The sequence below is a fragment of the Etheostoma spectabile genome, chromosome 11 (genome assembly GCF_008692095.1).
Source record: "Etheostoma spectabile isolate EspeVRDwgs_2016 chromosome 11, UIUC_Espe_1.0, whole genome shotgun sequence".
NCBI classification, from domain to species: Eukaryota; Metazoa; Chordata; class Actinopteri; order Perciformes; family Percidae; genus Etheostoma; species Etheostoma spectabile.
The window spans coordinates 11113491-11127353 of NC_045743.1; the positions used below are offsets into that span (position 1 = coordinate 11113491).

Below are 13863 nucleotides of genomic sequence, written 5' to 3' on the forward strand. Positions count from 1 at the left end.
CATTAAAACCTTTTGCAATAAGGCTTTTACTATCTTATTTAATGGCGTCATAAGCATCTGTTGATATCTATCTGCTGATTTTAAGTTGTCAAGTTGTTTATGACAAAACATTAGGCAGCTCAAAGGTGATATAACATTGGTTAATTTCAAAACACCTTGCTGACAATTATAAAAATGTAATTTTGCTGAAATAAACTTGAACTAATATCGAACATTAACTTTTTCCTCAAAAGTTAAGAAATCAGTAAGTCAACAGAAATCTATGGACCAATTTAGACATCTACTTTAAATGATATTTTATTACGTCCCACCCTCCTGTCATCATTATGTGTCTGCAGCTCTGGTTTGTGTGGTACGGGTGGAGGGGACACCCTATCTCTGTAAGACAGACGAGGTTGGAGAGATCTGCGTCAACTCAGGTAGCACGGGTGTAGCTTACTACGGCCTCCCGGGTATGACCAAGAACATCTTTGAGGTTAGTGACTTATTTCTGGAACTGTTGCAAATAAGTGCAAATGTTTATGTATACTTTCTCATGTATGAGTTATAAGTAGAGGCATAGGACATTTTGTACTTCATCTAAAAATGTGTGTTTTTAACAGTGTTATTTCTGCTTGCAGACCATTCCAGTAACATCATCTGGGATTCCTGTCAGCGACAGACCATTTACCAGGACCTCACTGCTGGGCTTTGTGGGGCCCGTATGTTCCATCTTATTATTATGCAGTTTTTTACCCTCACTTCACGTTGATGTCTTATAGCATTTAGTTTCAAACATGGTTTTTATATGTTGTTTTTAACAGCACATGCTACCTTAGGACATACCGCATAAACCTCAAATAGACTTTAATTGTCTTAAATCATCAATCTGTGACATTCAGATGTTTTTATTCTCTCAGCGTGCCCCTGTCCCAGGTAAAGAGTTGGAACCTTTAGGAGTATCTAGCCATGCAAATAGTTTAAGTTGTATGTTTGAGATATACAGTGTGCATCTTAGGCTTCTGCTGGGACCTCAATAAAATGGAGGAAAATAGAAGCTCATTTCAGCTGGAAAATAATTTCAACAAAGAAAACGTCAGCGTCTTTCCAGAAACAACATCTCAGTTACTCTGGATATTTCACAGACCTGTCTGTTCTCCAATAGTGTATACTGTCGTTCCAATGAAAACTGTCCACTGTGAGGTCTGATTACTTAGAAACCTTACATTTGTTAAGATGAACAACTGTCATTGTTTTTTACACTTTTATCAGCAAGGAGAGAATCATATTTTATACAGCTGACCTGTGATGAGATCTGTCACAAGCAACATTCATCCAGGGCCAGACCACAATGAGTGAATCAGAATACTGGGGATAAAAAAGGGTTAATCACGAGTCAACAAATTGTAATGTTTTTCATTTCTGAGCTAAAAGTAGAGTTATTCCCCTTTTTTAAGGAGTCTTTTGATGCCTTCAATATCTAATGTACCACTACCTCACGTGCTACTTGTAAGTAAGTGTATGTGCACTGTACTTTAGAATAGAGTAAATGTCAAGATCTACCCATCTAACAGTACTGTATGTGCTTTGTGTTTCCCACCAGGACAACCTTGTGTTTGTTGTGGGGAAGATGGATGGGCTGATGGTGGTCAGTGGGCGGAGACACAATGCTGATGATGTTGTTGCCACAGCACTGGCAGTGGAGCCCATGAAGTTTGTGTACAGGGGGAGGTAAAATAAAAACTCTGCACTTCTCTACAAATCTCTCATATAGAGAGTATGTCTAATCTGCAATGGATTCTAACTCTCCACTGACCGTTTGACTGGATGAGTACAGTCCAGCTGTAACTGTTTTTTTATGTTGTGTGTTCCAGGATAGCAGTGTTTTCTTTGTCTGTGCTGCATGATGAGAGGATCGTTGTTGTGGCAGAGCAGAGGCCAGACGCCTCCGAGGAAGACAGCTTCCAGTGGATGAGCCGCGTCCTTCAGGTGCTCACTGTGTTCTGTGTTTTTCACAACTTATCACTTAGTTTGTATGGGTTTTTTTGAATCTTGGATGTTAAAACTCCTTGAATGCTTTAAGAAGAAAACTTAACGACTGTTATGGTCCCTCTAAGCCCCAGTCAAAGATGAAGAAATCTACTTCTATTTTAAGTCTATTTTTTCCTTGATTTTTTCCTTGATTTGATTTATTTTCTAATCAATATGTGCATATAAACAAGATTAATTTTAAAATAAGAATAATTGCCAGTGAAAACATCCCTTTTGGTGTTCAGGGAAACCAGTTTTGTTTTGTTTTTATGATAACATTGAATCACTTTCCTTTCCAGTTTGCTGATCTCCAGTTCTCTGTGTTTGCATGTATTACTTGTCTGTTTCCAGGCCATAGACAGCATCCACCAGGTTGGGGTGTACTGCCTGGCTCTTGTGCCTGCCAACACACTTCCCAAAGCTCCCCTGGGGGGCATTCATATATCTGAGACCAAACAGCGCTTCCTGGAGGGTGCCTTGCACCCCTGCAATGTCCTCATGTGCCCTCACACATGTGTCACCAACCTACCCAAGCCAAGACAAAAACAGCCAGGTAGACCAACAGATGTCTATGCATGGTTTTGGTTTAGAAACTTAGCATGAAGACTCGTTTACATTACATTTTTTCATTTCTTTTATTGTGGTGTTTATAGTTATGTTGAATGTAAGACCTAACGTCACTGAATGTGGTTGTGCTGGACAGAAGTCGGTCCTGCTTCTATGATAGTGGGCAACCTGGTGGCAGGCAAGAGGATAGCACAGGCCTGTGGGAGAGACGTGGCACAGCTAGAGGACAATGACCAGGCACGTAAGGTAGACAGCCTTCCTCATTTCATCCACTCATCCCCTGCACACATACGCTGCAGACACAGGTAAGGATCTGTACTGGAGGGAGTGGAATCTGAAATACATACAGCTGACGGAGATGATGGACATGGTTTTGACTTCCTGCTGTCTGTATTAACACAGGTGTTGTGTAACTCAGATTCAGCTTTAATCATGATTTGCATCCATCACTCTTTTTCTAACCTCGTTTCACATATATTGTACCCTATCACATCTGTCACCCCTTCATTACAAAAATCCATCTTGTGCCACCATGCTCCATTAATTCTTCATTGTTTGTGTAGCGATTCATCACTGTCTCAGTTTGTATCTGTCTTTTTTGTGTGTTACTCTCATGTCTCTGTAGTTAAACTTGTGTGTTCCTCTCTTCCCTGTAGTTCCTGTACATACAGGATGTGTTGCAATGGAGAGCTCAGGCCACTCCAGACCACCCTTTGTTCCTTGTTCTCAATGCTAAGGTATTGCCTTTTTGTTATAGTATATATAATTTCGGTTTTGCCACGGCAATATGTATTCATATGTAGTTAAAAAATGTATTGGTTTGCAATATGGGCCTAATACAAGAGAAGATATTAAAAGAAAATGAAAGCTTGATAGAAATCTCTACCGGTCGATGAATCACAAAGACAATGAAGCCTGGCCATTTTCTTGAACTTACAACTCTGATACCTGTTAAATAAAGTGTAGCATAGCGTTGTAAATAAATGTAACTTGTTTTCTTATCTTTTGCTTCCCAGGGCACAGTGGCTAGTACAGCCTCTTGTCTGCAGCTGCACAAGCGGGCAGAGCGGGTGGCTGCAGCACTGATGGGTCGCCTCAACACTGGAGACCACGTGGCCCTCGTCTACCCACCAGGTAAGAGGTGCTAGCGGGCTACTTTCCCTTCCAGATCTGTTCTTTATTGTCACAGCTGGTTCTTCACTATCTCTGTTTTCACTTTTTAAGTCTGTTAATCATAATCACACATCAGAAGAGACTCAATAAAGTTCTTAATATTATTGAGTATAAATATTTATGTGCAGGAATCGAACTGATTGCTACCTTCTACGGCTGCCTGTATGCTGGCTGTGTGCCAGTCACTGTCAGACCCCCGCATCCCCAGAACCTGGCCACCACCCTGCCCACCGTTAAGATGATTGTTGAGGTAACAGAGTCCACTGACCTGCATCAAAATGCTAATTTAATTCCTCTCTGCACAGTTACAACAATCATTAAGCCTGTTGAATTATTTATTTATTTTTAAATAATAAACTAAATTAAATTCAAAGTCAGCTCTGCTCTGTGCAGGGGTGCAAATTGTGTGAATAATTAAAGTAAAGTAATGTATGTAGTAATATGCTAGTATCTGTGTGTTAAAGGTCAGTAAGTCAGTGTGTATCCTGACCACTCAAGCAATAATGAAGCTCCTGAAATCCAAAGAGGCTGCTGTTGCTGTGGATACCAAGAGCTGGCCGATGGTGCTGGACACAGGTGAATTATACACACATACGCAACACACCTTATGTTCTCATGTTGCCATCAAAGAATATATAGATTTCTGGGATCTGGGATTTCTATACCTGCTTTAAAAACTATTATACTATTCTTCCTCTCTCTCTGTTCATCCTCCAGATGACCTCCCCAGGAAGAAGAGTTCCCAGATGTACAAGCCCCCAACCCCAGAGATGTTAGCTTACCTGGACTTCAGCGTGTCCACAACAGGCATCTTAGCAGGAGTCAAAGTATGTTGAAAGGTCGAAGGACTCACATGATCCATCTGGGTCTTAAGTAGGGTGTGGCTGTTATGTCAGGATGCTAACAGGCTTTCAGATAGAGATCATAAGAAAAACGCCATGGTTGCTGTCATTACAAGCTAACAAAATATCTGGTAAACCTCTGGACATTTAAGTCCACAGTTTGTGGCTGTAAGTCATCCAAAGAGTGGTTTGTTTTTTTGGCTAACGGTACAATTTCGTTCCGAGCAAGCAACCATCCACACACTGCTGAGGTGTCTGCCAGTGCAATAATGAACCCCCTAAAAGCTCAAGGAATTGTTTTTAAGTTGAATTTTACACTAGGATCCAGTTTTGATGCATCATTCTTGTCTCCATGTGTCATCATCTCCTCTAGATGTCCCACGCTGCCACCAGTGCCTTGTGTCGCTCCATCAAACTGCAGTGTGAGCTCTATCCTTCCCGGCAGATTGCCATCTGTCTGGACCCCTACTGTGGCCTGGGCTTTGCTCTCTGGTGCCTGTGCAGGTAAACAGCAGCTTTGGGCAAGTGCATGACAGTAAAATTGTCAGTGTTAAAGTGCTGGTGCTAGTGGAATAAACATTAAGTTATTTTCTGGTGGAGCCTTAATTCTGGCATGTATGTTTCTGGTTGCAGTGTGTACTCAGGCCACCAGTCGATCCTGGTTCCCCCTTTGGAGCTGGAGAGCAACGCGTCCCTGTGGCTTGCGGCAGTCAGCCAGTACAAAGTGCGCGTCACCTTCTGCTCGTATTCAGTCATGGAGATGTGCACCAAGGGCTTGGGTTCACAGACAGAAGCACTGCGGGTGAGTTTGTCTCGTCAGGTGTTGAGTGGTGTCACTGGGGAAGCAACAAACTGCAGTTTTTTCTTCCACTAAATTTAAGGGTTTTCTTTAATGACTCCTTTTCCCTGTGCTGCTGTTGCTACAGCGCTGTGATTATTGAGACAAAGTCAGGGTCCTCAGGGGTGAGCCACTTCACTCTGTATCTGCGTGCTGATTGCGGTCAGCAGCATTTTGGACTGGGATTGGTTTTTTTTACAAATCATGTCTGTGGTTTAATGAATACAAACTATCTAATAAAACGGTTATATTAATATGAAAATACAACCATTACATTTATCTTTACATGCAGCCACAGTCGTCTTTGCAAATTGAGAAAGAATATTACGTTATTACTTTCACTTCAGTGTTATCACACGATTTGCTCTTATTTTATTTTATAGTTTTTACTGATCCAACTCTTATTTTTTCTATCTCCAGTTGCGAAATGTGAACCTGTCTTGCGTGCGGACGTGCATGGTGGTAGCGGAGGAGAGGCCCCGCATAGCACTCACTCAGTCCTTCTCAAAGATCTTTAAGGACTTGGGGCTTTCATCACGCGCCGTCAGCACCACCTTTGGCTGTAGGGTGAATGTGGCGATATGTTTGCAGGTAAGCCGGCAGAGGGTTGGAGAAGTCCATGGTGGTTAATGTTTTTGTGGCAAAACTGCCAGTGGCTCTATGCAACAAATCCAATAAACATTCAAGAAATCCTTGTAGCTTTGGCACAACTTTAAAAGACTGAATGTTTCAAGTGGCTTACTGTAAATTAGGAAACTTTTCATTTTTTTACAAACTAATTTAAGGTGAAAGTAAATGTATAATGCTTTATATTTTATATATACAGTACAAGGTTTTTGAATGATGGGGAAAAACCACCATTCACTAAGTTCCCTTCTCAGTCTGACTGTTCATAATTTTTTTCTTTTTGAATTGTTTTGTTTTGTTTCTCCCTATCCCAGGTGATTTTGTGTGTGTGTGTGTGTGTGTATGGGCGCGCGCGCACGCGCTCGTGTGCATGTGTATGTGCGCTCGTGTGCGTGTGCGCATGTGTATCCACATATAAAATACATGTATATCTTTATTTATCTGTCCTGCCCTGTCCCGTCAGCCCAACAGGTTAGGGAAACTGGCCGAGCAGGTAACCGTAGGATAAATGTTGCTGTTTGCTCATTGGGCTGCCGCTGTGTGTGTGTGTGTGTGTGTGTGTGGTGTGTGTGTGTGTGTGTGTGTGTGTGTGTGTGTGCGTGTTTGTGGTGTGTGTGTGTGTGTGTGGTGTGGTGTGCGTGCGTGTGCGTGTGCGTGTGTGTATGTGTGTGCGCTCACACACGCCTGTGTCCATGTGTTCATGTGCAGGTTTGTTTATGTTGCATGATTTCTGAATGTGCTTAACCTTATTCACTCATTTTTTTCCTACTGTTTTTTTTTTTTCTGACGAGCTTCAGCTTTGTTTTACCGCTATTCATTTTCTTTCAACCATTTTTGATAGGTATATGTGACGTGCTACTACATTAAACCATGAGCTAGCAGCACAAACTCTGCTGTGATTAAGTTAGTTTTGGCCATATCAAACCTTATGATCATTATTCCACACAATGTTTTTTTTTACCAGTTAAAAGACGGTTTCCCCTTTAAATTACTGATATTTCACTTTGGAATGAAACTCCATCATTAACAAATACTACACACAGCTTTGACTTTTTAGTTGTATTGGAGTCTGATCATGTTGACCAGGTTCATTAAAGGAAGGAATGTTTGATTGATGCCTTTTTAATGAGGCTAATCAGACAGCTGGCTTTGGATTTATGGCAAAGACTAATGGAGTCTCGTTGATGTTCAGCCTGCTCTGTGTTTGGCTTTTACCTCACAGACGACCATACAGCGAAACAATTCTAGCTTGTGCTCTGCCTACACACTGGCAAAGGAGGAATGGAAACCATAATGTTTTGTGACTAGTCTAACAGCAGTAATGATGACAAATGCCAAAGCAGAAGGAGTCTATATGTGACAATCAGAATGAATACTTGAGAAATAGCTCAATTAGAATTTAGGTGCATTGTAGAGCTATAGCCATTCAATCAAAACAAATGGTGCTCCTTTAATGCGCATTTTCTGACATTATGTGACTTTTAGTCACATAAGATAAACATTTGAAGTTGGATTCTAATAACTGGCAATGTAGCTTTTCCCAACCATGCTACACATGTATGAAAACAAACCAACAGCATTCGAGCAGGTGAATTTAACTGTGTGGGTCCTTACAGTGTTTGTAGCTACATGGTTGTTTTGCCAACGTCCTAACAATTGCAGGCTGGCTGGTTTGCTTCTGGCCCCGCTTTGGCAACAGTTGTATCATAAGCAGCTTCCACCTCCACTCAGACAACATGCATCATTAATGTCAGGGCTGTAACAGTTACATGATCCACTCATGTCCCACTCTGCTTTTTTTTTTTTCTTCTCAAGGGCACAGCTGGACCAGACCCTACCACTGTTTATGTGGACATGAGAGCTCTACGACATGATAGGTAGGGGGCGCCACCTCAGCTAACTGGACTGACCACAGACAACAAGAGTTTTCTTTCAAGACAATCTGATGCATTTTGTAATTATAATGTGTCATTGTGGTTTTCTTCTTTCAGTTCAGTCTTCTAGAACTTTGAATAAATAACAACTAACTAGATTTGTAGGAACCAGACACTGAGGTGCCGACAAACACAACTCTGTTTCTCAAGTACGAAGTGTTTTAATCTTTGGATTTAGCATAATACAGATAAGATACAGACACATCATAATTCATTCTACACAATATTTTTAACCTTTGTTAACCTATTTTACGCTCTTCCTAGTCAGATGGGATGTTCCTGATTGGTCCAGTAATCAAATCGGGAAAGTTTAATTTAAATAATTAGGTCATATGCCATTAGAGTTTTACCCACTTGGAGGCGCTATCGCATAAGGAAACTTTGAAAGAACACACTTCTTGTAGTCAGCAACAGGCTTCTGTAAGTTCACCCAAGGTCATCTCTTATCTTTACACATCCTTTCCCACCAGCTAAACCCTCCAACACTTTTACACACACATTTCTTTGTCAAGGGACCACATATGTGAAGATTTACCATTATCAATCAGGAACCTTTAAGGCTAGTTTCTTTTATAGTTGGCCTTCCTGTATTCAGTTTCAAAGCAACTTTAAACATTGTAATTAAATTCCTGGTTGATCTATGAGACACCCACTGTGTTCATGTAAGCATAAATATAATAACAGGAATCCCCCTCAAACATCCTTTTTTTAATTAAAGTTTTTATTGTTTTTCCATGTGAGAAACACCACATTTAACAACATGCAACAGTAGCAATAAGCACACACTATATAACAATCTGGGCCAGAAAGACATGAAAGCGACAAAGATTCACAATTAAAACACATACCCCTAAATATTAAGTAAAATAGAAAGAAAAAAAAATTAAGATGGGGGGGAGGGTGTTGGCTGAGATCAAGTTAGGCTTAATAATAATATTAATTATGGGGAACTAGTCAGTTCAAATTGAATAAAATGCAGGAATTGAGACCAGACCTGGTAGAGTTTACCCCTACGATCATTGTAGACAGACTGTGTCTGTCATTAACTTCAGCCAGTCTGTAAAACTAGGCCTTACTTGGCTTTTCCAGTATAAAATTGAATGATTCGTACTGCAGTGATAAACCCAGCTAGTGTCAAAGCGGACTCCGCTTTAGAAGTTTCTGGTGGCAAAAGGGACCTATCACCAAGTAGACACAGCTGGGGAGACTCTTGCAATGGTGTGGCTAACCAACCGCTCAAATATCCTTGTGGTGGCAAAGGTGTTTTGTTGAATGAACCCAAGCATAAGAATGCCCAGGTGTAGATTCTTAAATGAGTTTTAAATTACTACAGATAGTCTGGAAAGAACTGGAGAAGAAGGAGATTTCCAAAAATGGTGTTTTGTATGTACTGGAACAAAAACAAACACTAAAACACAGTTATGAATAACTCAATTTTCTTCTACAAATGCTAGAACATAATTTTCTAGCGTATACATCATCAAATCTTTTTAGTTTGTCACACTTGTTTTTTTACATGTTGACAAATTGAATAAAAATGGAGATATAAAATTGCTCACTTTGCCCTTTTATTTCTTTAGGGTTCGGCTGGTAGAGAGAGGGTCACCCCACAGCTTGCCACTGATGGAGTCTGGGAAGGTACATCATCACATAAAACACTAAAAACAGCTGTGACCCTACAATGCAAAAAGGTTGCTCCTTTTTTAAAGCTTTGGGATATCAATATGCATCTGTGTGCTGTTGTAGATCCTTCCAGGAGTCAAGGTGATCATTGCCAACACAGAAACTAAAGGACCCTTGGGAGACTCCCATCTAGGAGAGGTAAGTCACAACGTCATCTTTATTTTTCACACGTTTCACCCTCACCTGTTCCACCTGGTTTTGACCTACAATCAGTACAATCAGTGCACTGACGTGCACTGATTGTACAATTTGCTTTCTCCAGTGAAGTGATCTTTTAAACCTTACACAAACGAAACAACTCATTTCTGTAATGAGAGTAAGGGATTTAGAACATCCTGCTAGACACAAACTGGTTATTTTCAAAGCAGAAAAGGAACAACACAAACAACAGTTGCAATTATTTGTATTTGTAATTGTATTGCCAATGAAGACCAGACAATAAATCTATTCTATTTTTATATAAATGTTAGACAAAGACACACTAGATCCGTTGCTTGATAGAGCGCCAGACGTGTGTGATCATTCTGTTTGTAATAGGTCTGGGTGAGCAGTCCTCACAATGCCACAGGCTACTACACCGTTTACGGTGAGGAGGCGCTGCATGCTGACCACTTCAACACCAAGCTCAGCTTTGGCGACACTCAGACTGTCTGGGCGAGGACGGGCTACCTGGGCTTCCTGCGGCGCACGGACCTGACTGATGCCAGTGGAGGTGAGAATCACAAGTGCTCGCTCTAACTCACAGTTAGTACATTGCTTTTAGTGTAAGCTGGACTCGTACTTAGATTTTTGTCACCAAAGAACACTAAAGATGTTTTCTACCCCCTGCTTTTCTCTCCCACATTACCTCAAAACTATATCAGAGCGCCATGACGCCCTCTATGTAGTGGGCTCACTTGATGAGACTCTGGAGCTGAGGGGAATGAGGTATCACCCATTGACATCGAGACCTCTGTCATCCGATCTCACAAGAGCATAGCTGAATGGTGAGAAATTGACATCAGTTTTCACTACTTTATTGCTATTTAATTTGAATTATTCATTATATAGTCACATTTACTCATGTTATATTCAAAATAAAGATTACCAACATCAGTTCTGCCCTTTTTTTGCTTTTCTTCTTCTTCTGTTTTTATGCTCATCACCTTTCCTCCTCCGTTCATCTTTTCTTTGTATTTGTCACCCCTTCCTTTCTTCCTTCTCGCCGTGTATTCACCACTACCTCCTCCCTCCCTCCAGTGCGGTGTTCACGTGGACCAACCTGCTGGTGGTGGTTGTGGAGCTGGAGGGCTCGGAGCAGGAGGCCCTGGACCTGGTGGCCCTGGTCACCAACGTGGTGCTGGAGGAGCACTACCTCATCGTAGGGGTGGTGGTGGTGGTCGACCCCGGTGTCATCCCCATCAACTCCAGAGGGGAGAAGCAACGCATGCACCTCAGAGACGGATTCCTCGCCGACCAGCTGGACCCCATATATGTAGCTTACAACATGTGAGCGCTCCCCTCCACGTGGTTTATCACATGACAGGAGGCTGCAGAACAGTCAATGTGAGGCTCGTAATTGTAGCAGGCCCGGGGGTCAGTATTGCTTCTGTTGAAATAAAGTGAGTACTTTTTTCAGCTCACAGAGGGGAAATATGAAAGATACATGGATGCAAAACTTCACATCAAAATGCAGAGAAAATTCCAAGAGAAATCAAATCGACACAAACCTCATGTCTGTTTCTCCCTGGGATTTCTTGCCTCAACAAATATTCTTTTAAAGGTGTTTTGGTTTTGTTGAAGATCATTTGTTTATGTACGATAGAGCATCTGACTACTTAAACCCAGCACATCCAATAGCATCATAGCAGGAGGTTATGGTAAAACACTACACTGTGCCATTAACATAATTTACTTTGTCAATCTCCAATATCATGAATGTTAGTTGTTTACCATTCACTTGTGCCGTAGAACAGGACTGACGCCAGTACCCTAACCCTGGTTCAAATTAGCTCTAATATATTTTTTATTCACAGAGCCTCCTGTGCACCTGCAGATCTGACCTGCTTTTCATAAAAAAATGTCTATCCCACCTACATTTTCATTGCATCTGTAGGAACAGCTCTTTTGATAAGACTGCACCCTAATGTGAACACAGATTTTCGTGTTCCAACTCAGTTCAGATCAGGTTATTGCATCAACAAAGAAGCACACAGCAGTGGTGTCGGAGGGGCAGTTGGTGTTATTCGTTCATTCCTGCAGTCCTTTTAGTTTTGGTGTCAGTAACAGAACACATAGAAAATAGAATTAGATTTTTTTGTGACTCAATCATTCTTTTCTAAATCAAAAATGTGTAATATAGTTATTTTATCTGAACAAAATGCAATACGAGCGATGTGATAGCCGTTGCTCTGAATGACTGCAGAAAGTAAGAGTCGATCATTCTAAGTCATGAGATGGCGAGGAATATCATGGTTTCTTACTATTGGCAACGTGCCAAATAATTATATGAATCAAGCCTTAAGTGTTTGCCTGTTCCTATCCCAGCTCCTGTTTAACTCAATTTTGTGATGTTTATCAGCTGTTGGATAGGGAGGGAATATGCAGAGGGAGGTTAGGTATGGTTAATCTTGCTCTTCTTGCACCCAGTCTTTCATCTTTTTGGCTAAGATGAATATACTTGATTGTAACATCAGCCATTACAAACACACTCTTACTCCAATAATATTTTATTGTCTGTCCCTGTTGTCAGTTGTGTTGAATGTGTGTTTTAAAGCAAAAGACTGGAAGAAAATGGTTTTGATGGAGAATGTCATAGCCTCGTTTTGAGTGCCATAAGGTTGAATGTGAGTTGAACAATGTGAGTTGCATGTACTGTATGAAGGCAAGTGTCTAATATGCTCGTAACACCTTGACCTCCCACCTTATTACATTACTTTGTAAAGATGCCCTTCACTGTATGTTGCTTCTTTTTTCTATGTGTGCATCCCTTCAGAAACGGGCTCCGGCCTGCTGTAAGTATGTACAGGTTTGGTGTAAATTATTAATAGGCAGAGGAGGTGACATGAAGCATAACACAAAGACTGAATCTGGTATATATGTGAACTTCTCCCCCACAAACAAAGATTATTTGAAATATATTCTCATGTGTGGACATTGGGCAGAGACATGAAAAGCCTTCTAAACATTTTATAATACGAAAGAACTGTGGGAACCAGCCACTTCCAGGATGAGACGAAGCACACTCCGAGCACATGGAGAAGACGGTTATGTTCTGGTGACGGCTGAGATCCTCCAGAGCAAACTTTTGTTGTTAGCATAATGGAAAGATACATTCGTCTGATATATGGTTAGTTGTCATTATTTTCATAACATGATTTCTTAATGAATAAAAAAAAAAAAGTGCTTTTAACTTGAAATGTTTGTCTTCACTGGCAGCTGAACATTCAGGGGTCCTGTCCTATAAGGATATTCAAAGTCCGGGGCGCCCTGCTAGCTCACCTGGTAGAGCGGGCACCCCATGGATCAAGGCTCAGTCCTTACCGCAGCAGCCCAAAGTTTGATTCCGACCACTGGCCCTTTGCTGCATGTCTTACCCCTCTTTCCCCCCTTATCTTGTATACAGCTGTTCCATCGATTAAAGGATACCCAAAGAATTATCTTTAAAAAAAAAAAGAATATTCAAAGTTTGTGGGGTATTATCATCCATTATCAACAAGAGTCAATGGCATATCACTTAACTGCGGCCTTTTTACCCTCAGTTCTGTGAAGATATAATCAGCCAAAATAATTTGTGTAGGTTTACCAGTGTCGCCTTAAAGCTCAGTTTGAAAACATCTCCAAGTTTTTATAAATTGTCCTGAAACAACCTTTACAGATGTTATATGACTGAAAAGGTCTGCCATCCTAGCCTAGAGATTTAATTTAATCTTTTACTATTGGAAGTATAATATTGCAGAAATTTCAAACGTGGATTGCAATCCCTAAAAAAAAATACTACCATCAGGAAAAGGACAGAGCAACTGATACAGTGTCACAGCTGATTGTGGTATTCAAAAACAGGAAATGCAGTTTTATGTTTTAGTGACTTTCATTTTTATTTCCAACAGTAAACTAACAAAAATTAACTATGACATTTCCACTAAATTCTTTTTTTGTGCATTTAGTACAGTCGTACATCACTGATGCTGATCCTCAGTGAATAGTTAAA

At 40.8% G+C, this 13863-nt stretch overlaps 1 protein-coding gene across 1 annotated transcript in view; it reads left to right on the forward strand.

Annotated features, from left to right (window-relative positions):
• Nucleotides 1–13072, forward strand: part of dip2a (disco-interacting protein 2 homolog A) — an 86174-nt gene extending 73102 nt beyond the window's left edge. Inside the window, 21 exon segments of the mRNA XM_032529108.1 lie at nucleotides 339–475; nucleotides 621–701; nucleotides 1583–1710; nucleotides 1854–1968; nucleotides 2362–2563; nucleotides 2714–2823; nucleotides 3234–3314; nucleotides 3594–3711; nucleotides 3879–4000; nucleotides 4215–4326; nucleotides 4468–4577; nucleotides 4966–5096; nucleotides 5226–5394; nucleotides 5851–6021; nucleotides 7873–7934; nucleotides 9572–9629; nucleotides 9738–9812; nucleotides 10212–10386; nucleotides 10538–10609; nucleotides 10612–10660; nucleotides 10914–13072. Of these exon segments, the coding sequence (XP_032384999.1) occupies nucleotides 339–475; nucleotides 621–701; nucleotides 1583–1710; nucleotides 1854–1968; nucleotides 2362–2563; nucleotides 2714–2823; nucleotides 3234–3314; nucleotides 3594–3711; nucleotides 3879–4000; nucleotides 4215–4326; nucleotides 4468–4577; nucleotides 4966–5096; nucleotides 5226–5394; nucleotides 5851–6021; nucleotides 7873–7934; nucleotides 9572–9629; nucleotides 9738–9812; nucleotides 10212–10386; nucleotides 10538–10609; nucleotides 10612–10660; nucleotides 10914–11166 (2531 nt within the window). The 3' untranslated portion in view covers nucleotides 11167–13072.
• The last annotated feature ends 791 nt before the right edge of the window (nucleotides 13073–13863 follow it).